At 45.0% G+C, this 24,164-nt stretch overlaps 2 protein-coding genes across 2 annotated transcripts in view; both read left to right on the top strand.

The window, feature by feature from the left end:
- The window catches only part of LOC142572813 (cytochrome P450 3A31-like), a 185,081-nt gene that overhangs the window by 93,115 nt on the left and 67,802 nt on the right, over positions 1-24,164 (top strand). The window lies entirely within an intron of this gene.
- The window catches only part of LOC142573347 (cytochrome P450 6B5-like), a 51,002-nt gene continuing 48,824 nt past the window's right edge, over positions 21,987-24,164 (top strand). Inside the window, exon 1 of the mRNA XM_075683001.1 lies at positions 21,987-22,087. Within this exon, the coding sequence (XP_075539116.1) occupies positions 22,029-22,087 (59 nt within the window). The 5' untranslated portion in view covers positions 21,987-22,028. The remainder of the gene's footprint in view (positions 22,088-24,164) is intronic.

Raw genomic sequence — 24,164 nt, forward strand, 5'->3', positions numbered from 1 at the left:
TAGCTCAGTAACGGCGACATTCAGATTGAAACAGCACTGACGTCCGCTCAAGCCCACGGAATCTCTCCTGCCGAGTTGCACGCCGAGCCTCATCTACTTTCGAGACGCCATCAAGGAAAATACAAGGAAATTGTTCTCAAGTTCCTGTCCTCAAGTAGCAGTTGCCAGACAGTAAATTCAGCAGGCAGTGCGCAACCATTTCTGCCGAACCAAGGACCCGAAAGGCACCGTGGCGACGCCTACACTCTCTGATACGTATTTCATGCAGTCCAAAAGTTCATTATAGTTGAGCGTTAAAATTTATTCGTGAATACCGAAACTACGTACGTCGTGTTTATTTGTAATGTGTGCAATGGGGGGAGTGGTCGCGTTCGTAAAGAGCCACCTTCTTGTATTGTGGACACCCTGTTTATGCACTAGCGGCTGAAAGGCAGCACTAATAATGTGACATGTTAAACATCTGCTGTCTAGTCTCATGTGAACGTAGAAAAATTATCAGCATACTCGAACGATTCATTCTACTCGGAACTTAACTCTGCAACAGCAGAAGGTTCCCCCAGGTCACACCAGCAGGTTCTAAAGAGAAATAGATCCCAACATAAAACCTGTACCTATAATGCCGGCCCATAGTATGCGCTACCTCCAGCTTCGTTTTCCTAAGCTACTGCAATTGCTGGACTACGGAGTTTACAGACGGACGCTAAAAATGGCGCATATGGAAGTAACAATAAAATTTTCAATCTTGCAAATATTTACAGTGATCACGGGTAACGAGAATAAACTTCCCAACGCAAAGTTATATAACCATATATTGCCTTTAGAAACCCGAGGCGCACCGTCGACAAAAGAAGAAAGTATCGTAAAAATGGAGTCACCTGTGATTACTCGGGTGAATGCCCTGTTTGTGGAGCGACTGTTTAAAACCGCCAGAAGTTGAGCTCTATATGATCGGTAGTGATTCATTCCATAAAATTTAGTTATGCGTCTAGACACATGTGTTGTCTGCACGCATAACTAACTTTCTAACTAACTTCTTCTTTGTAACTTGGATAATAATAATAATATTTGGGGTTTTACGTGCCAAAACCACTTTCTGATTATGAGGCACGCCGTAGTGGAGGACTCCGGAAATTTTGACCACCTGGGGTTCTTTAACGTGCACCTAAATCTAAGCACACGGGTGTTTTCGCATTTCGCCCCCATCGAAATGCGGCCGCCGTGGCCGGGATTCGATCGCGCGACCTCGTGCTCAGCAGCCCAACACCATAGCCACTGAGCAACCACGGCGGGTGTGTATGTAACTTGGATTGACTGAATTTTTCGTTTCAGAGCAACACAATGGCTACGAAAGAGGCTTCAGTGGAGGACTCTACATTAAATTAAATATACAGTCGCTTCAACTTAGAAAAAAATAAGTAAGTTAAAAAGTTTGTTATGCATGCAGACACATGTGTCGTCTGCAAGCATAACTAACTTTTTAACTAACTTCTTTTTTTCTAACTTGGAGTGACCCTATTTTTCGTTTCAGAGCAACACAACGGCTATAAAAGAGTCGCTTCAGTGGATGACATTACATTAACTTCCACCGCATGGGCTTCCTCAACGTGCGCGTATTTGGTGGCCCACAACCGTCCTTATTTTGTAACCCCTACATAGATATGTGGTGGCCCGAACGGGAAAACACGCGAGTGGTCCAAAAGCCTGCAATGAGAGAGACAGACAGGTAGGGAATAGCTGGGGCATCATTCTGAATAAACGTATTCTGGCCAGCTACACAGAAATAAAGTGTCAGAGATAAGCCGCTGCAGACTCTGACGGAATAATCATACCCAGGTGTGTAGCGTATACAAGGAAAGAGTCGCTCGCTTTCATAAGCTAGCGCCGTCTGCAAAACATGTGATAATAGCTTCGTTTGTACAGATTTTATTTTCTCTCTGGGAATTCCGCAGCCCACACTTTAAATTCCGGTGTCTATTGGGTGACAGTTAGAGGGGCGTTGTTTTGGATAAAAATGTTTGCACGACCTTTCTTTTTTTTGCTTTCTTTTCCTCTTCGTTGTGGCAAGCCGAACAAGTACGACGCAATTTTCGGACTTGAAAGTGTACGTTTTTATTGGTTTTATACAGCGTTTTATTTTTTAAACGAATGTGGTCATACTTAAACAAATATTAGAGTGACTCGAATCCATCTGGAACTCTTCTAGCATGCTGAATCTCATAGCGAAATGAGATAATTAAGCTTTATAATATGCAGTAGAAGAAAGAAACAAGGGTCATGCTGTGTGACAATAATTCTTATTGTTCCTGGCTGTATAATGACTGCGGGCGTGCTAACAATCTTATGTGGGACCGGAATTCCTTTCTGCAGTTTTTACAGTGGGGGTTGACTTCCTAAAGAAATCGTATATTACGAGTCGTAATGGGCCCCTGTGCACCATACAGCGATAGGGGAGAGGTGCACTATAGTTTCGAAAAGATATGGTGTTATAGTTGCGGATTTCTTTCTTTATATTAGGCACATCACGATGTAACTAGCCATAGAATAACCTAGAACAAGTGAAATGGTTCTGTGAAGAAGTCACAGGCCTGTGCGACACACGCAGCAAAAGTCAAAGCATAAGCTGGAGGAGCCATAGCTAAAGCCATAGCCGTAGGATCTCAATTTTCGGCACCACGCACTACAGGGTCTTTGCGTTGAAGTCTCTTCGAATAGTTTTCACGATAACGATCTGAACTGTCCGATCGGCGTCGAAGGCGAGCTGTGGCTCGTCCAGCTCTGTCCACAGCCTTCTGCTGAGCCCGATGTTGCCTGGTTGCAGCGCGCGTGGCTCTACGATTCACTTCTTCAGCGGCTCTTCGCACCTTGCCAGGTGGCGCAATGACGTCTACCAAAGAGGAACACAAGTGTCAAGACTATCTGGCGCATATGTCACATCCCATTACCCGTAGAATGATACGATGCTGTTGTTGATGATGGCATCCCCTTCGAAAGAGGTGGTGAAAAATAGTCACCCAGCCTGCTTGCGTAACCAGGTCCAGCTACATGCAGCACGCAATTGCTAAATGGAAATGCTTCACGTCGGGACACCTGGTGGAATATAACGGAACTGCCATGCAAGGTTAGCACTTTTCGACGGTACTAGGCGCACATGTCACATCGGGAGACAAATGGCACGCTACGTTTCTAATTATTATGATGCTGGTGATTTCATGACATTCCCTTTGAAATGGGACGGTGACGAACACTTACCTAGCCTGCTTGAATTAATCAGGAATGCCGTAAATGTTTTTCGACATATCAATATTTATACACCTCCATAAAGTTTTTCATTCTCAAGACTTCTCTATCTATTTTGTGCCGCTACCCATACAACTGCTACATGGCATGCCCCATGGTGTAATATTATGTAACTACAATGCAAAGGGTGCACGTATAGATGCTACACGGCGCGCATCTCCCATCGCAAGGCAACTGGCTCGATACGAGGCAAATGAAGGTGACGATGATGATTTATTTGAATCCACTGTGAAATGCGGTGGTGAATTAGTTGCTTAACTAGATTAGTTTGACAAGTGACCCGATAAAGTGCTAATGATGGTGACGATGATTTATTGGCATCCTCTTTGAAACTTGGCGGTGACATAGACACTTAGCCAGCTCGACTTAATCAGGTACATAATCTATATTTTTTTCTAGCATTCTTGTATATACCTCCTTAAATTTTCTCCTACCTCCAACCTTCTCTAACTGCCTTGTACCGCTACCCGTGATTCTGCTACATGGCATTCTGCCTAGTGCAATAATATGCAACTGCAATGAAAAATTTGCATGCAGTGACGCTACGTGGCGAGCAAGTCACATCACGTGTGTGCTCGCCGGCTTGGACTTCGTCTATAGGGTATTTTTCTGCTGCATGTTAGCAAGAGCTAGCGTGGCTCAGGACACACATGAAAAACAAATGCACATGTGCTACGCTCTCCAATGAAAGTTCAAAATTCAGGCAAACAAACAAGCGTCCAAATGCGAAATCTATTCAGGAATGGGATCAGAAATAGCAACCACACTACGCATTGAGCAGCCTCTTCTCTAAAGACAGACTTTGTCGAGAGAGGTGGCGTGGCATGTCTGTCGATCACTCAGCTTCTCCATAATGAATGAAGTTCTAATAACATAACGAAATCATATGGTGTATTACTGGCTATCTTTTTGAAAGGAAGGAACTGGATGCCATAAGACGTGAGAGGAAAGTCTTGTTTGATAATTCTTTGTAAATAGTCACAAAAATGACATGAGTCACCTCAAAGAATAAAGCAATGGTCTACTGTCTCGAGTTTATTGCAATGTCTACACTTTCTGTTGCAGGGCACATATAATTCTTTTTCCGTAAGCCATGTTTTAACTGGCTGGGGGGAAGTGTGCAGCTTAAAGAAAAATGTCTTCGCTGTTGCCGTAATACGCATTCTACGGACACGGCAAAGAACAGACAGACACGGCTTTCGAAACATTGGTTCTGGGAAAAGGTTATGTATTAGTGCTATATTTAGCGGCGTTCCATCAACACGACACAAATATTCAAGAGTAAATCTGGCTTTTAAGAATGAAATCGTGTCGACAAGTTCTTTTAGGAAGCCCCAAAACGGCAGTTTGTGAGCAAAGTTTGTCGTGACACAAAGAAAAGGGAGGTGTGAATAAATAGGTGTTGGATTAACTGCGAGAAGGAATGGATGACGGGCGTTTTTAAAGTAATATAATCGCATCACCAATTGTCGCACAAACCAATGCACACTACTGAGGCCTGCCTTCTCAAATGGAAGAAAAAAAGTTGTCCCTTCTAATGGCTTCTGAACACGCAACTGTTCTATTAAATGCCTGAACATGGATACGAGAGCAGTGCAAGAACTGCAGACATAAAGAAGCTTAGAAGTCCAAGTCAGGTTATCGCCTTCCGACGGTTAGCGGTTATCGCGGAAGTCCAATGTGGTCCACTATTTTTTTTTTTTGTGAAGGTGAAGGTGTAATTTGCAACAGGGCGGAGCCAGTGCCTCCGCCCCCTTCTGAGACTTAACGTCGAACGAAACAGCCGCGTCACATCAGAAAGGAGCTTTGCGCCGATCCTAGCTCTCTTGCATGCAAAATCCTGCGAGCGACAATTAAAATTTTGAGTCGTATATCTCGGAGCACAAACGCGCTAGAATTCTTCCAACTGCTACTGTGTAGAAACACGACTGCCTCTAAATTTCAGAAGGAACATACCCACTAACTGCTGTCAACATAAAGTTAATTATTCAATTTTAGTTAATTGGGCTACTGAGAGCAATAATTATCATCGCACTTTGTGTGCCCCTGGCCACATAACTGAGTTGCACAGGTGCGTGCCTCGCGTGCCTCTCAGAGCCTAATTTTAAGAAAACCAACAACTTAAATTTCAAAACTGATAAGATAGAATTCGGGGAACTGTCAAAACTTATCAACAAGGTGAAAATAAATGATATTCGAAACTATAACGCGAGAAAGACTGAAGAAGCCGTAAAAAATGGACGCAGCCTGAAATCAGTGAGAAGGAAATTTGGCATAGGACAAGCCAAGGTGTATGCACTGAAAGATAAGCAGGGTAATGTCATCAACAATCTCGAAGATATAGAAAAGCAACGGAAGAATTCTATACCAACCGGTACAGTACCGAGAGGAGTCAGGACACCTCAATTAAAAGCAGTAATGAACAGGATACAGAGAGAGAGAGAAGGCAAGAAGGAAAGGCTAGGAGGTTAACCAGTCTGAGTCTGGTTTGCTACCCCACAAGTGGGGAGGGGAATGGGGAGTGAAAGAGAGAGAGAGAGAGAAAAAACATTAGTCTATACCGCACTCTCACATGCGCTAAGTTAGGTGTAGGATGTCTACAATCGGGCAATCAAGTCTATTGCCTTCAGGTAGACAAGAAGCGCTCGAACTGCTTTCTGGGAGGCCAGGCTGTGAGGCCAGGCTCCCACGATCATTGTTTCTGTAAATCGCCTGCCATCAAGTCTATTCAAGGTACACTGGAGAGTCTGATATTGTTTATCAAAGCGAGAACAGTGGTACAGATGATGACTGATGGTCTCTTCATATTTGCACTTAGCGCAGATTGGTGAGTCCACCATTCTAATATGAAAGCTGTAGGATTTGGTGAATGCTACTCCTACCCACAGCTGACACAGAAGTGTTGCGTCACGTCATGAAAGGTCTGCTGGTAATTTAACTTTCAGTGATGGGTCGAGGCTGTATAAACGACACTTAGAGTTCTGTGGTGTATTCCAGCAACTTAACGTGATGGTACGAGCGAGACTGCGAAGCTCTATTTAACGTCTCCTATCGATAAAGGTATAAGGAGTGTCGTTGCGCCATCCTGGGCCCTTCAGGCACCGTCATCGGCGAGGTGATTACCAATGATGCCACAATGTGCCGGCAGCCACTGAAAGATGATATCATGTCATCGTTAAGAAGCACAATGGCAAGTTGCGTTGATTTTAGGCGCCAGCTGTTCATAATTGCCACGTCGCAAACATCGCAAGCTCTGGAGGGCTGCTTTCGAATCACAACATATTGCTCATTTGTTAGGCGGCTCTTTTTCAATGTATTCGACAGCAGCGCGAAGAGCGGCCACTTCGGAACCTGTAGATGTCGTTACGTGTGAAGTACTAAACTTTATGACGACCGATTGAGATGGTATAACAACGGCGCCCGTCGAATTTTTCGACACGGAGCCGTCCGTGTAAACGTGGGGCCCTGTAACATAAAACTACTCCAATATGTTTTATTCCAATATGCTGACGTCAAATTTGCGTAGCAGGGTTGTCTGAACAGACTAACCAAAGGCTCTCCGTTCCTAGGAGGTCACTTTTGTTTGCTTGAAAAAGGAATAACATAACTTACACCTACCAGCTTGTATTATCTACTTGGGTGACAAGAGGCGAGGAGCACGCTCAAGTGGAGAACGATTCGATGGGCCTAGCCACTGTACTGAATGTCGATAACCGGATGAAGAAGGTGGTGCCGGCGTGTGCGCTTGGTGCGCTTTCCCTTATTTAATTAGATGTGGCTGGTCGAAAATCGCGGCGGCATGCAATGGAAGGTTAAGAATGCCGCTAAAATGGATCCTCAGCAAAGAAGAGTCGGCATAACGAGGTCCTAAACGTGCCGGAAGTGCTCGAAAACGTTACGCGGCCACGCAAGAAGCGTTATTATACGCAAATAAATCCATGCTTTCCGGTAGGTGCGAGTAGCCAATGCCTGAGCGATCGGCGCGGCAGCCATCAAACAGGTGAAGTGGGGGTGGTACAAAAAATGTTTGACCAATAGCACAGGGCTGATTACAGAATTGGAATAGAGAACTTTGGAATAGGTTTACGTTATAGCAGCCATGGATTCGGTTAGCGTATGAACAACGCAAACGTTCCAATGTGATCTACTTGAGAGCCACGGTGGTCAGGCTAGCTTTCTTCACTATTCCTGGAACAGCAAGGTACACAGCAGGCTTTTTCACGCACCACAAAGGGTATGGCGTTCTTGTTGTGGGTGAGTGCCTCAATGACAAAGAGTGCCGGTTAGCCGCAACTGATCTGGAGAACGCTGCCTTGGGTCTATTCTCGGGCAAACTAGCGAGATGGTGGTCAGGGACTCTGGATATATGGCGAACATGCGCCCTGAGTGCATCGACAGCTATATAGGTCATTATTGGGTGGTCTCTCACGGTGGCAATTATTGCTACGGTTGAAGCACTTCCAGGCAGCCCCGGATAAGTTCGAAGGGCTTGGCTTTGAAGGCTCTGGAGGACATGGGTGTTAGTTTTCTTAGCATTGGACATCACTGGTGTGCTATATCGCAAGTATCCTAGGAAGAGCGTCCTGTATAGTTGAAGCATAGATGCCGCTGATGTGCCCCACGTTTTACTGGCAAAAAACCTTAGTATATGAACGATAGAAGAAAACCTCTTCTTCAAGTATGAGGCTTGTGGGCTCCATGAAAGGTCCCTGTTGATAATAACGCCTAGGAATCGGTGTGAGATTTTGCGTATGAAATTGTTTGATGGTCAATAGAAATGTGGTACCAGGTCATGGGCTTGTGGGTAAAAGCGACAAGGTCGCACTACTCGGTCAATATGCTGAAGCCTTGAACAGGCAGCTACGATGTTGTTAGTGTCACTGCTTTTTCGAGCCGTGCACGCAACTGGAGACGTGTAAATGCCGAGGCACATATGCATATGTCGTTAGCATATATTGAAAGGTTTACTGTATGTGGTAGAACGTCGGCAAGCCCAAGGATTGCAGGTTCAACAAAGTGGCGCTAAGAACCCCACCTTGCGGGACGCCACGGCAAATTTAATGCTCAGCGGTTCGGCCATCTGCACTGTGCACAAAGAAGGATCTTTTAAATGTATAACTCCGAATCCACAGAAACGTGCGTCCACTAATTCCATTATTTTCCACGGTATCAAGGATGGCTTCGTGCGTTTCATTATCATAGGCGCTTTTCACATCGAGGAAAATGCAACCGATATACGCTTGTGGGGTTTTTCTTGTTGTACAGATTTCACAAGGGCGATGACGTTGTCAATAGAGGAACGGCCTCTTCTAAACCCAGCTATGGCCTCGGGGTATACGTTGTGGCGCTCAAGATGCCACTCTAGGCATGTGAGAATCATTCTTTCCATGACCTTCCCAACACAGCTGGACAGCGCAACGGGTCGGTAGGACGCTAGGTGAAGTGGCGAATTTCCAGGCTTCTGGAGTGGTATCAAGCGGCTGGACTTCCACCGCTCAGGAAGGACGCCATCAATCCGTGACTGGTTGTAACATTCCAGAAGTCTACCTCGGCCATCTTCACTTAGGTGGCATAAAGCAGCGTAGGTGATGCCGTCTCGTCCTGGCGACGATGAGTGCCTGCATGTGGTCAGAGCAGCGTCCAATTCCTCAAGTGAGAAGGACGCATTCAATTCTTGGAAGCGTCTCACAGGAAGCTCACCCAGAATTTTGCTATTGATGGTAATCTCACTCTACGCAATCTTCACAAAGAAATATTCCTCCGCGGGGGCGTCTGCGTCAGCAGTCGTTTGGTGTGTTGCGACACCACGTACCCGAGCACAAGAGGATTGATACCTCCCACGTGTAGCCGTGCGCGGCTTAGCCGTGTCTGGGGGAAGGGGGATCTTGGGGGTTGAGCCGATGCAGGGTGTTTGGACCGTTAAGGCTCCCCGGCGGAGGCAACACACCTCTTCGGCTTCGGCTTCACATAGACGGCACCTCCAGATTGACCCACCTGGAGGAAATCGGCAGTCGCCTTTTCCTATTCTCCTTTTCAATCTTCGTCCTTCTCTACCGCTTTTCCATCTTTCCTGTCTTCTTTTCACTTCTGATTACTTCCGTATTTCCTGGCGGCAAGGGTTTGCCGTGTGCAATAGATCCAGTCTTGGGTACATATATATTAGGTTATAGCGGCGAGGCGTGCCTGGCGTCTGCAGGTGTAATTCCCAACCTAGTAGCGTCGCCTAGTTGGGCTCGGTGGTGGGTGGCTACCATCACCGCCGAATTTTCCAGTGTTTACATGGCAAACCCTTTCCCCCCTCCAAGATCGCCCTCAAGAACGAGGGCGCACAGAAGCAGCATTTCAGTTCTTATTGAAACCAAACCATGACACCTTTCCAAAGTTCCATGTCCTTCACAGTGGAGGCAACATAACTATTAGAAAACTATCGCCTTTCTTAGTATCCAAATGCCTATCAAACACGATCGGATCATGCTACAAAGCATCAAAGATGGCAAGCGGAGACCTCCTTCTCAAACTGGCGCAGAAAGAATACGTCGAAAAAATTAGTGAACTCAGAAGTATCGGTGACATTAATGTGAAAATTTCCCCACATCGCTCGCTGAACACCAGCAGAGGAGTAATATCAGCAGATTTCTTCAACCTCAGTGACGAAGAGCTCCTTGGGAGATTCCACGAGCAAAATGTAATCAATGTACAAGGGATAACACTTCGACGAAACGACCAACAGATTCCCACAAAACACGTAGTACTCACATTTGGTTCTAGTACTGTGCCAAGTTCACTCGACGCAGGCTACCTGAAAATCAATGCCCGACCATACATACCGAACCCGAGGCGGTGCTTCAAGTGCCAAAGGTTCGGACATGCATCACCATCATGCAGAGGAAAGGAAACGTACGCCAAGTGTAGTGCCAACGACCATCCGTCTGACAACTGCAAAGCTCCGGCACAATGCGGCAAATGCAAGGGCGATCATCCAGCTTACTCACGGAGCAGTCCTTGCTAGAAAAGAGAAAAAGAAATCATCGCAATAACTGTGAAGAAAAAGATCTCATTCTATGAAGCGAGGAAAAGGCTAGGGCACTTACCTCAAGTAAGCTATGCCAGTGTGACGTGGCAGGGGGCAGCGCTACACCGGTTTCAGGAGTCTCCAGGGTCCACTTCCAGTACTCCTGTAGAAACTCCAAACGCCGCTTTGGTGGCTGCAGCCAGTGCTGCTCCATCATCACCGAAGAGGGGCCGGCAGACCACAGTGCCGCAGGGCCCGAAGTTGAACTGAACCCCAAGGCCCGAGACGCGCGTCTTGCCGCTTGGCTCTCGATCATCCAGTGCCTCGGAAAAGGCGATGCAGGTTGATCCGAAAACCCCGGCGTCATTGACGACGAAAGACCCGCGCTCCTTGGAGCGCTCCCAGAAGGAGAAGTATATTATAACTTCGCTGAGAAAAGGAAAGGTAACCTAAACGGTTACCGCCCTTCATAAGAGTAATCAGCTTTCAAATACATGTCACCTACAACTCGTAAGCTCACACATATAAGTAATTTTTTTTCAGTTCCAATAAGATGGCTTTCATCATTCGTTGGAATTGCAGAGGCTCAGTTCCCAATCTAGGTGACATCAAAGACATCATAACTAAGTTATCATCACTAGCATTCCGCCTTCAAGAAACGAATCTGGGACCCAAACTTACACATTTTCCTAAAGATTTTACTGTCATAAGAAAGAACCGCGAGCACTCCAGCCGTCTTTCAGGAGGTATCGCTATTGTCGTCCAAGGCGGCGTCGCCACACGGAACGTTTCATTAAATACTTCGTACGAGGCAGTAGCTGTCACAGTTTTATCATTTAAGACTGTCACCATCTGTTCGTTGCGCATCCCTCCCCATAGGTATTTCACAACTCGAGACATGGAAAATTTAATTGGCAAGCTGCCGGAGCCTTTTGTTTCAGTTGGAGATTTTAGTTGGGGCAGCGATAAAAATGACCAAAGAGGACAACTTGTGGAAGATTTTATTTTGACAAACAACATCTGTATTTTGAATCCAGGTGCGCCAACATTTTTCACCGATTTCACATAACTTTAGCTGCCTTGATTTAGCAGTTCGCTCTCCGGATTTTTTTACCGATTTTAAATGGGACGTACCAGAGGCTTCATAGAGCAGTGATCATCTACCTGCTATAATCCGCCTCACATCAACGCTACCCATTATATCCCACAAACCACGCCACTGGAAAGTACAAACAGCAGACTGGTCTGTTTTCACAAAAAGTGCCAGGCTGGAGGAGCTTACTTTAACAGATTTAAGCATTGATGACATTAATGAACAATTTACTAACTGCATTATTTCTGCAGCTGAAAAGGCCATTCCACCATGTCTTGGCATTGTTCGGAAAAAGCTGAATCCTTGGTGGACACATGAATGCACCGTAGCAAAAAAGCAGCAGAATAAGCCCTGAGGAATCTTACGAATAGAGCCAACCAATAACAAATTTCTGAATTTTAAACAAGCCAAAGCGAAAGCTCGATATGTTCGCAGACAGGCGGAAAAATTGTCTTGGCCGAAATATATATCTACAATTAATAGCACCGTCACATCCAAACGGATGCGGGAACAGGTCAGGAAGTTAAAGAGGGACAACTCATCATACACGATACCCATACTTACACCTTCAGGCGCTCAGACAACACTACAAGAACAAGCGAATACACTTGGGGAACATTTCTATAACGTCTCTAGCTCGGCTAATTATTCAAACAGGTGCGTAAAATACAATCTGTCGGTAGAAAAGGAGAAACTACCAACTGGTTGTATGTCAAGGGACGAATACAACGTTCCATTAACGTTACAAGAGCTTAACAGGGTTCTCTGTGCTGGCAAAAGAACTGCAGTAGATCCTGACCGGATGCACTATTCTATGCTTGCACACCTGTCCCCAGCATCGGTAGATGCTCTCCTTAAATTTTTTCAACAAAGTAGTTGAATCAGGAATCATGCCAATAGGATGAAAAAACGCGATAGTTGTGCCTTTTTAAAAAACAGGCTAATCCCCCACATCCCCAAGCAGCTTTCGACCCATTGCCCTGACAAGCTGTTTGGCGAAATCGTACGAAAGTGTCGTAAATGTGGGATTAACTTTCACGCTTGATATATGGAACTCCATTGATTTTCATCTGCGCGGCTATAAATAAGGGTGTTCAAGGACGGACCACCTCGTCCGACTTGAACACGAAATACGTGAAGCATTCTTATCCAAACTGGACAGCCTGTCAGTGTTCTTCAATCTAGAAGAAGCGTACGACACGAAGTGGAGATTCGGAATCTTACGTGACCTCGCCGCTTTAAGAATCCGTGGCAAAATGCCAGACTTTCTCGCTGAATGTCCAGCAGCACATTCCAAATCCGTCTAGGCACTGTGCTCTAGCACACATTTATCCAGGAAAACGGCGTGCCACAAGGTTTCGTACTTAGCACAACACTCTTTATGGCAAAAATCAACTCTATCAACAACGTCATTCACCCCTATGTTATGCACTCCATATACGTCGATGATCTGCAAATAGCGTGCCGTGCCTCAAACTTACCAACATGTGAAAGGCCAGCTCCAGGTAACAATAAATAAACTAATAGAGTGGGCTGAGAAAAAAGCTTCCGATTCTCCACTCAAAAAACGGTTACAGTGCTATTGTTGCAAAAACAAGCAGCAGAAGCTTGATGTGGGCGAGTTGGTTGAGCATACTTAATGAAAAAGGAGAGCGCTACGAAGACAAGGACGAAAGAACAACGAGTACGACAGACAAGGCGCTTGTCTGTCGTACTCGTTGTTCTTTCGTCCTTGTCTTCGTAGCGCTCTCTTTTTTCATTAAGTATGCAAAAACAAGGGTTGTACTTAGAACCCGATTTCAAATTGAATGATGTCGCACTGCCGGTAAAGCAAGAATATAAATTCTTGGAAGTTATCTTTGACAAACAACTAAACTTCCTTGCCCACATTAAAACACCAAAGATTAGGGCAAATAAAGCATTGAATATCCTCAAAGTTTTATCTCCTAAGCACTGGGGTTCCGACCGAACGTCTTTTATGTATTTACCGATCTCTTGTGCGTAGCCTTTTAGACTTCCGCTCCGTGGTTTACGGCTCAGCCAGATAATCCTACATCCAACGTCTTGATCCAGTACATAGCCTCTTATGATTGGGGGTTCAGTTCCATCGCTCGTGATCCGTTGTCAAGATTGGAGTCGGGCATGAATTAGAAGGTAGCTGGCCCATGCCGTTGTCCAACTTATCCACGCTTAGGACGTTGATGAAGGGAAGGACTGCTTCTCTTCGAGAACGGCGAATAGGGGTTTATTTACAGTATTTATATCAGTCTAACATGACTGCTTGAGAAAGTACATCAGTCTAACTTGACTGCTTGAGAGAGAGTGTCCTGAGCAGCCGCACAACAGCGGTTTATAAACACTCGGTCCTCCCTCGATACCCAGGTGACGGAAACGGCCGTCCAAGCAACGTAGACGAGTTGACCAGGCACCGTAGGGCAGACGAGGCACCGTAGGGGAGACGACCCGGCACCATAGGGGCATTTATTCCCCGAGCTGCAGCGCGCCCGCCGGCCGCCCATTGCCTGGCGTCTTGGTCGGCACGTGGGAAGGGGCCTCAGTAGACGTTCCCGTGGGCTCAGTAACAATAGTTGGCCCGCCGAGCCCGTTTAGTCACAATGGCGACTTCGTCAAACTCGGCTCCAGCGACGGAGAGTCGAGGACGCACGTATTGTTGTTCACCACACACAGTCGACTTAGCCACGCCGTGACTAGAGGTTTGCGGCGACGCTCCAGGAAAGTTGCCGCCACTGTCGCAACTGGCCGGCAAAACTTGCACTGCAGCTGGCCGTTCTTAACAAACCTTGGACTGCGACTGGCAAGTGGTGCCTACAGATCACCTATTCAAAGTTTATACCTTGAGTGCAATGAACCCTCCTTGCAGCAGCGCAGAGCGTTAGTCACTTTTTCTTAGGTACTCAGAATTCAGTCATTACCGCAACTCATATGCTACAACATCCTCACACAATGCAACTCACGCTTACACTATACAAATAAACCGAACATTATTAGGCCACTTGTCCGGCGGTATGAGCAATACTGTCGTGATTATGGCATTCCTCACGAAGTCCTACAGGTTGCCAAAAAACTACTACGGTTGCCCCGATGGTACGATTTCACACAGTTATTTGATTAGACGTTAACAGATCTAAAGAAAAAAGACATCCCACACGAACACATTACAAAAGAATTCCGTGCACTTCGGGATCAATATCAAAATAACATGCAATATTACACTGATGGCTCTAAAACAAAAGAACATGTGGGTGTGGGGGCCGTAACGGGAAATTGGAAAACAAGTATTCGATTGCCACAACACCCCTCTGTTTTTACGACCGAAGTTTACGCTGTATGGGTTGTTCTTAAAAAGATTGTCACAGATAAACACAAAAATGCATTCATATAAACTGTTTTGTTAAGCACACTGAAGGCTCTACAGCCGAAATCTGAGTGTGAACCCCTGACAGGAGACATTTTAAACATGGTGGCACTTATCAAATACGGTAGGTCAATTTGTTTCTTCTGGGTTCCAAGCCATGCTGGGATATCGGGTAACGAAGCACTGTTAGATGTGCATTGATGGCAGCGTACAAAGAGGTAACAAACACAACAATTCCATACAAAGATAGCATCCGAGCGATTAGAAAAGCCCTAACGGCAAAATGGCAACGCTAATGGGACCGTTGTGCCGACAACAAGTTGCATCTCACTAAACCCATAGTTGGCGAGTGGAAGTCATGTTATCATCAGGAGCGGTTCCCCGAAGTAGTTTCATGCCGACTACACATTGGGCACACACACCTCACACACAATTATTTACTTACGAAAGAAGACGCACCAACATGCGATAAATGTCAAGAGCCACTGACAGTTATGCCCATATTATTGACATGTACGCATATTGAAACGCACAGACGAACACTTTCGCACAAATTATATCAACTACACATACCTTTACACCCTGCTCTAATTTTAGATGATGATCCGCCAGTCCCATTATGTGACGTCCGTAAATATCTAGACGACACTGGATTTTTACATAAACTATAGATTATTAACAGAGCTTTTTCCTTCATAAACTGGATTTGAAAACACGTCGTGTTTGGCGCAGCATAGCCTTAGCGGCTTTTGCGCCATTAAACCCCATTTAACTAACTAAAGAAATATTCGGCTATATCAACCTGGGAGCGGCCTTGATGGAGGGCTAGGGCGCAGAATGGGTGTTGTTGCTGTGGAGACGAGCCAAGGCTGCGCACCGTCCTCCATACGATAGGCAGTGGCTTACCGGAATCAAATAATTCGCCGAACGTCTTCCACCGGTTTTCCCCACGCCTTTCCATACGACGTTGGATTTTCTTCTGTATACGTCGAGCGACGCTAAGGTCAGGAATTGACTTGGTGCGCCTGTATCGCCTCTCGGCCCATCTGCGAATCATTCGAAGTCGCTCATGTTCCATGTCAAAATCCGTGCGTTCGTTAGCGGAAACTCCTCCTATAACTAGCGATGAGGTCAGAAGGGCTTTGCAAGACATGAAAGGAGGAAGAGCTGCAGGAGAAGATGGAATAACAGTCGATTTAATCAAAGATGGAGGCGACAATGCATGGAAAACTGGCAGGTCTTTATACGAAGTGCCTATCGACTGGAAGAGTCCCAGAAAACTGGAAGTATGCAAACATAATACTAATTATTCGACAAAAAAGGAGAAGTTAAAGAATTGAAAAATTATAGACCCATTAGCTTACTCCCAGTATTATATAAAATATTTACCAAAAATAATCTCCAATAAAATAAGGGCAACACTGGACTTCGGTCAACCAAGGGAACAGGCTAGTTTCAGGAAGGGATACTCTGCAATGGATCGCATACATTTCATTAATGAGGTTATCGAGAAATCCGAAGAGTACAATGAGCCTCTCTATATCGCTTTCATAGATTACGAAAAGGCATTTGATTCAATAGACATACCTGCAGCCATAGAGGCATTACGCAATCAAGGAGTACAGACCGCTTACGTAAATGCCTTGGAAAATATCTGCAGAGCTTCCACAGCTGCCTTAATTCTACACAAGAAAAGCAAGAAGGTACCTATAAACAAGGGGGTCAGAGAGGGTGACACAATCTCTCCAAACGCTATTCACTGCTTGCTTTGAAAAACTATTCAAGCTATTAAACTGGGAAGGCTTAGGAATAAGGATCGACGGCGAATATCTCAGGAACCTTCGGCTTGCCTCTGACATTGTTCTATTCAGCAACAATGCAGACAAATTGCAACGAATTATTGAGGACCTTAACAGAGAGAGTGTGCGAGTGGGGTTGAGCATTCGTTTTTCTCTGGCCAAGTGGATTTTCGCCTGCAGAGCTTTGGGCACTTTCTGGCTAGCAGACTAGAAAAAGAAACTGTCGTCGCTCGCCGCCATCACTGTGGCAACTCGACGAATTGCACCGCGTTCCCTTGAGCGCAACCTCTTCGGAAAGTCTTGTCTCCCCAGTGTAGGATACCGAGCAGTATGCGTATGATTCTCGGTGGACCAAGCGTCTCACGTTTTCTTCGATATCTTTTCGGTAGCGACATTAGGGGCCCAAATTAGGCATTCGATTGTGGCCAACATGCTTCGCGCTTTTTCATTTCGGTGCCCTGGCCCCACAAAAGATAAAAAAGAAGACATTGTGTGGCGCAGCGAATTGTCGTATGGTGAAAGTTCGATTTTGTTACTTCTTTTGCGGACAGTCATGGGCCACGGGATGGTTCAGTTGCCGCATAGTCTTATTATATAGTATTGCGATAGAAATTATATCGACACTCCAGGTGCATTCCTGCCATCGCCGTCGCCCTCATGTTTCGTATCAAGTCCAAAGGCGACAACACCGTGACCGCGCGCCGCATGCTGTATGTACGAGTGAAAGCGTACGGTGTGGGATGGGGGCTGGTATGGGTGAGACGACGATGGTGGCTCAGTCTTGTGTGCGCAAAAGAAAAAAGCGGGGAGCAAGCGCGCCGCCTTCTGTCGCGCGCGATACATAGGGAAGAGTGGATGGAATGGGGGTGGGATCTAGGATTCTGTGAATCTCTGATTGCGCAACATGTTTATTTGCCTTGTTTGACGCATTGTATACAGTGACTTTTTTAGATACGTAGATTTATTGAAGACTTACACGTTTATTTAAATATATTGTTGGGGGGGTTTGTGTATACGTGCAGTGAGCTTTGTTTCCGGTGACACGTTTTTGCCTTTTATCAAGCTGTACCTACGCATTTGTATATTCTATTGTATCTTCCCATTTCTAATGTACGAAGGCAAGTAAAATTAAAGTCAGCCAACCCACCCCGTGCAATAATTGTTCGGTCCATTATCTGAGGCATGCACGTGACACAGAAGTGACAAGCAAGTGTGAGTATCAAAGTTGTTTAATGCTCTCATACACTGGCTTGAACATGGTTGAGCGCATAATGTGCGCTCTAGAAGTTGAGCAGTGTGGTGCCCTGAGGTTTTTGACAATTGAAGGTATTTGCCAAAAAGAAATTAGTCGCCAAATGGTTGCCGTGTACGCTGAACGTTGCATTTCATTGGCCACTGTTAAGCGTTCGAGCAAACGGTTCAAAGAAGGATGTGAAAGTTGCAAAGACGATCCAAGGCCGGGCCAAAGCCATCGTGCAATCACCCCTAACAAAATTGCAAAGGTTGATGAGCTGATGAGACAAGAATAGAGGATAAGCATCTATGAACTGGCAGAGCGTCTGAACATCAGCCACGGTTCGGTTCACGCCATAATTCGTGAACATCTCGGTTATCCGCTCTTGTGTGCGCGCAATGGGTGCCCAAGATTTTGAACTACCGCCAGAAGGCGGAGAAGTTCAGCGCTGCCTTGACTCATCTGATCCGGTATCACAATAAGGGTGACGACTTCTTGTCTCCAATTGTGATCGGGGACGAACCATGGTGCCACTTCTACGAGCCTGAAACACGACAGCAAAGCTTACAGTGGAAACATTCGAATTCACCACCTGCAACAAAGGTCGTCATTTCCGCCGGAAAGGTGTTGTTGACTTTCTTTTTTCGATCGTCAGGGGCCATCACTGATAGAATTTGCTAAATCTTGAGAGGCTATCAATTTGTTTCGTTATTGTAAAACGCCAGATCAGCTGCGTGTCACAATCAAGAACAAACTACGCGAAAAACTGCCGAATGGGGTCATATTGTTCCACGACAATGCCGTCCCCACGTTGCTGATGTGGTTAATACAAAACTGGCAATGTTCAGGTGGGAAACGCTGCAACATCCGACATACAGCCAAGACCTGTCGCCTTGCGACTTCCACTTTTCGGAGCATTTGAAAAAACAACTCAAGCGAACCAGATTAGTGTCGGACAATGACGTGAAAGAGCCAGCTGCGGACTTTTCGAAGCAGCAACCCAAAGAATTTAATGAGACAGGAATCACGCGACTCGTTAGACAACGGGACAAATGTCTGAATGATCATGGAGACTACTTTTGAATAAGGTACCTCGTTTGTCATCTATTCGCATTGGCTGACTTTCATTTCACTCGCCCTCGTTCATTTTGCAGAACTGCTGCTTTCTATACGAGCTCTCTGTTGCGGCTATAATTTCGGTGCAATTACTCACGATACAAGACCAGTGACAGCTGCTCCTCCGTAATTCGCGGGAACATATGTAAAGAATCTAAACAAGGTTCTTTAATGACATTGTTTCATTAATATTCGTCCTCAGCTTGTCAATTTCATGGCCTTTACATTTTTTATATCAGCAGCATGCACTGTCTTGCTGGTTTCGACCTGATATAGTTCTAAAGCTCGTGTGATATTTTATTTACTTATTAAACAGAGAAAAAACATGGAAGCATAGATATCGGTTATATTGGGCACAATTTTTGGCACACACAAGTATATTCTCTTATGAAAAAATACATATTTTACTTGTTTTTACAGTGCGTAGCGTTCAAGAATTCGTTTGCAGCATCTTTAGCAATGGCAATGCAATTATTATTCATGTAATTGAATCCCAGACAAATTGTTTAGGAGGAAGCTTTAGCTCGCGCCCAACTCCGACATGGCCTATTCAAATACACATAAAACGCAGAAACACTGTTCTGTGAAAACCCCCGGATCGCTTTTAATGAAATTTATTGCATTTGAGAGCGAAAGTTAAATTCTAGAGTCTGTTGGAAGCGAAATTTCGATTTAGGGCCTGAACATTGTTTAAATATATTGAAAACTTGAAAGTTCCAAAAAAAATAGAAGCACAACGTTTACAAACCCACAATTTCGCGAAGATTGTTGGTTCGGTTCCCACCTGCGGTAAATTGTTTTTTCATCTACTTTAACTAGCATTAATTTATCGTTTCCTTATTTCATTTATTAAGCACAAGTAATTTCCCTTACGGTGTCCTTGGTGTCAGTGTTTGTTGGCTTCTAATGATATGACTAATAAAAATCGGGCCCCTCGGTTAACCCCCTTTCTTCTCGTTTATTACATAACGAGGGTCTCGACTCCGGCAACCCTGATGCCTTCAGGTAGCATATGTGGGTTTATCGACCAGTTGCCTTCACCCAAAAAAAGATCACGCTCTCGTGACGCCTGCGGCAAAAAGGACGTTCCACGTCCGCCGCCAAGGTCTGTGAGTGGTGGCGCTGGCTAACTCTCCCACAGTTCTACTAGGACTCATAAATACCCAAGAAAGTGTACGGGAAAACGACGCCGCGGGAGCTCAATTGGTAGAGCATCGCACGCGAAATGCGAAGGTTGTGGGTTGGGTTCCCACCTGCGGCAAGTTGTTTTTTCATCCACTTTAATTAGCGTTAATTTATCGTTTTTTTATTTCATTTATTAAGCACAGGGAATTTCCCCTAGTCTGTCCTTGGTGTCAGTGTTTGTTGGCCTCTTAGGATATGACTAATAAATATCGGGCCCCTCAGTTAATCCCTTTTCTTCTCGTTTATTACATAACGAGGCTCTAGACTCCGGCAACACTGATGCCTTCAGATAGCATATGTGGGTTTATCAACCAGTTGCCTTCACCCAAAAAAGATCACGTTCTCGTGACAGCTGCGCCAAGAAGGACGTTCCACGTCCGTCGCCTAGGTCTGTGAGTGATGGCGCTGGCTAACACTCCCACAGTTCTACTAGGACTCATAAATACCCAAGAAAGTGGATGGGAAAACGGCGCCGCGGTAGCTCAATTGGTAGAGCATCGCACGCGAAATGCGAAGGTTGTGGGTTCGGTTCCCATCTGCGGCAAGTAGTTTTTTCATCCACTTTAACGAGCATTAATTTATCGTTCCTTTATTTCATTTATTAAGCACAAGTAATTTTTCCTATGTTGTTCTTGGTGTCTGTGTTTGTTGGCTTCTTATGATATCACTAATAAAAGGCCGGCCCCTCGGTTAATCCCCTTTCTTCTCGTTTATAAAATAACGAGGGTCTCGACTCCGGCAACGCTGATGCCTTCAGGTAGCATATGTGAGTTTATCGACCAGTTGCCTTCACCCAAAAAAAGATCACGTTCTCGTAACGCCTGCGGCAAAAAGGACGTTCCACGTCCGCCGCCTAGGTCTCTGAGTGATTCCGATGGCTAACACTCTCAGAGTTCTATTAGGACTCATAAATACCCGAGAAAGTAGACGGGAAAACGGCGCCGTGGTAGCTCAATTGATAGAGCATCGCACGCGAAATGCGAAGGTTGTGGGTTCGGTTCCCACCAGCGGCAAGTTGTTTTTTGATCCACTTTAGCATTAATTTATCGTTTCTTTATTTCATTTATTAAGCACAAGTAATTTCCCCTATGTTGTCCTTGGTGTCAGTGTTTGTTGGCTTCTTATGATATAGCTTTAGCCTTGATAGTTTAGATTTCTGAACATTTGCGATATCGGCGAATTTTTAATAAAGAATTGACATCTAAATGAAAAAAGTCGAAGCCAACAGTCATTAGAACTTAAGTTGTTCTTTTAAATGCAACAAACCTCGTCAAATTTGGTGCATTGGTTGAGAGAAAAACGAATTCTCCTTCTTCAAGTATTTAGATACGTGCACCCGAGGTAAAGCTTCCTCTTAAGGAGGAGACCGAGCTGCAATGAGCCCCCCCCCCCCCCCTTCGAACGAAATTTCTGGCTACGCCACTGACACACACGTATCTATATATATATATATATATATATATATATATATATATATATATATATATATATATATATATATATATATATATATATATATATATATATATATACGTTCGCGTGCCGCAGTGCCGTTTAGCCGCCGCGGCAACCATCGCGCCGTCGCTTGCATGTGAAATAGAGCATGCATGTTGGAATGAAAAATACGATGACCTGGAGAAGCAACCTGTGCGAGGTTCCATATATATATATATGGAACCTCGCACAGGTTGCTTCTCCAGGACATCGTATTTTTCATTCCCACATGCATGCTTTATATGACCTAAAGCCTATATATATATATATATATCTGTGTGTGTTTGTGTGTGTGTGACAGGAAACGTTGAGTTCTTCACCGCGAGACTCCTATTTAACCGTGCTGTGTCAACGAGCATTCCAGCACTTTCCATCCTTATCCCGTTGAACGTGTACGATTGGAACCGCAGACTGCTAGCATTATGCTTCAAATCACAGTCGTCGTCGTTCTGCTAGCGGCACTCGTTTCAGCTTTGTACCTGTGAGTAAATACAGCAGATGACTTTGCTATCCTTAGAATGCTATTTCTACATTTAAGAGAGCGTGCAGCAATGTACATATATATATATATATATATATATATATATATATATATATATATATATATATATATATATATGCATATTTGCGACGATATTTAAACAAAACATGGGGTTTTATGTGCCAAAAACACTTTCTGATTATGAGGCGCTCAGTATTGGAGGACTCAGGAAATTTTGACGACCTGGGGTTCTTTAACGTGCACCTAAATCTAAGTACATGTGTGTTTTCGCATTTCGCCCCCATCGAAATGCGGCCGCCGTGGCCGGCATTCGATCCCGCTACCTCGTGCTCAGCAGCGAATAAATCTGGTGCTACATCCATTGCGCACGTTCTGAACTACTTCGGAAAAAGACCCGTCTTTCCAATTCGAGGCCGTGATGGTTTTCTCAATGCCGGAGTATTCCCGAGTGTTGTACTGCGCAGTTTTCGGATATTTTTCTAATACACTGCAGCATGCACATCGAGGCAACGATCAACAAAAAAAGGCTTCAGTACATGTTATTCGCATTGTATGCCGACATGGATAGAGCTTGGTTAACTGAATCGACGAAACAACTTGGCAATCCGGATATCCATGCAGGTGCACCAAGCCAAAAGCAGAGGACTCATTCGGCTGTACGTGCTTTCGTTTGAGCGTCCTGATCTGACGCCGCGAGTTCATTTTTATGCTGTAGCAGTATTCACAAAAATGTTAATTATTTACAAAAATGTTAATGAAGCATACTTAATCAAGGCCCTCGAACCCGTGAGCTTTGGTGGTTGCAAAGTAATAGAAAGTAGCAACGCATTAGAATGAAAATGGCAAGTATGTAATGAATGTCTCGTGATCGGGTAGGCTTTCACCTTCACCTTCTTTAGCGTATGCTAAAGTGACTGTCAACTTTTATTGAGCACTTTGCCTGGGTGAATCAACGAAGCGGTGTTTTTCTTGTACTACTACTGAACTATGCGATTAAAAACTAGAAGATTGACGAAAAAAAATCACTTGCTACACACTAAGGAAAGTTGCACCCTCAAGGGTGATTCCTCGCGGCTATAACTGACTACCTTAATTGTACCAAATGAAAAGGACGCGTAAGTGAATAGACCCAAGTGAAGGTGTAATTCAGAAATAAACCTTTTCCGCATATGCGCATTTTACCGAAATACACACCGCGCTTTATTAATGCGAAAGCCTTATATGTGCCATGAGGCAGAAAATCCGGCGTGGTCGAGCCATGGTCGGAAAAATATGGCCGACGGCGGAAAGAGCACGTCAAAGTATACTCGGACCGACGTCAAATTTCTCTTGAAGGTTCCTGTAAACGAAGTAAATGAATGTCTTTCGAAAGAAAAATGGGTAAATTAGGGTCTGGGTGGGTATCGAACCCGGGGCTTTCGGGTTGCGAGACGAGGACGCTTCCCAGAAGCGACGGCGATTCCACGTTTCCGATTTTCTAAAGGCGTTCCTAGTGCGTGCGTCATGGTACACGTGACGTCCTAGCCATGTGGTTGCGACGTTAGAGTGGGTTAACGCGAATTAAGGCTGGTACAAATTAGAGCACGCTAGAATAAGGTGGATTAAGGTTGATACCAATTAGAGCAGGTGAATTAAGAGGTATTAAGGTAGAGCTTCTGAAGGACACGTGACAATGTATGATATCACATATCATGGACGTAACCAATTGATTAGAGAAGTCATAATGCTATTGCATTCAAACCACGTAAGGGTGCTCAAGTGAGTATCACTTCATCTTTTATCGTATCACTACCCTATAGTTTTCTGGACATCCGCCGAAGTAAACCAAGAATTTGCAAAAACACTCTGTGCAGAAGGATGACCAGCCAAGCTGTGTATGTGGGTCCTTTCATGGCCAACTGCAACTCCGCCGCGGGTAGGCCTGGCATTGCACCATCTTCTGGATCGGCCCACGTATTTGTGTCTATAGACGGACACTATCCTGGGGGAACTAGCGCTTAACAGCTTCGCTGTAAAATTGGTTACGTCCTTCTGTTAAGTTATTTATTTATTTATT

Source organism: Dermacentor variabilis, chromosome 2, assembly GCF_050947875.1.
Source record: "Dermacentor variabilis isolate Ectoservices chromosome 2, ASM5094787v1, whole genome shotgun sequence".
NCBI classification, from domain to species: Eukaryota; Metazoa; Arthropoda; class Arachnida; order Ixodida; family Ixodidae; genus Dermacentor; species Dermacentor variabilis.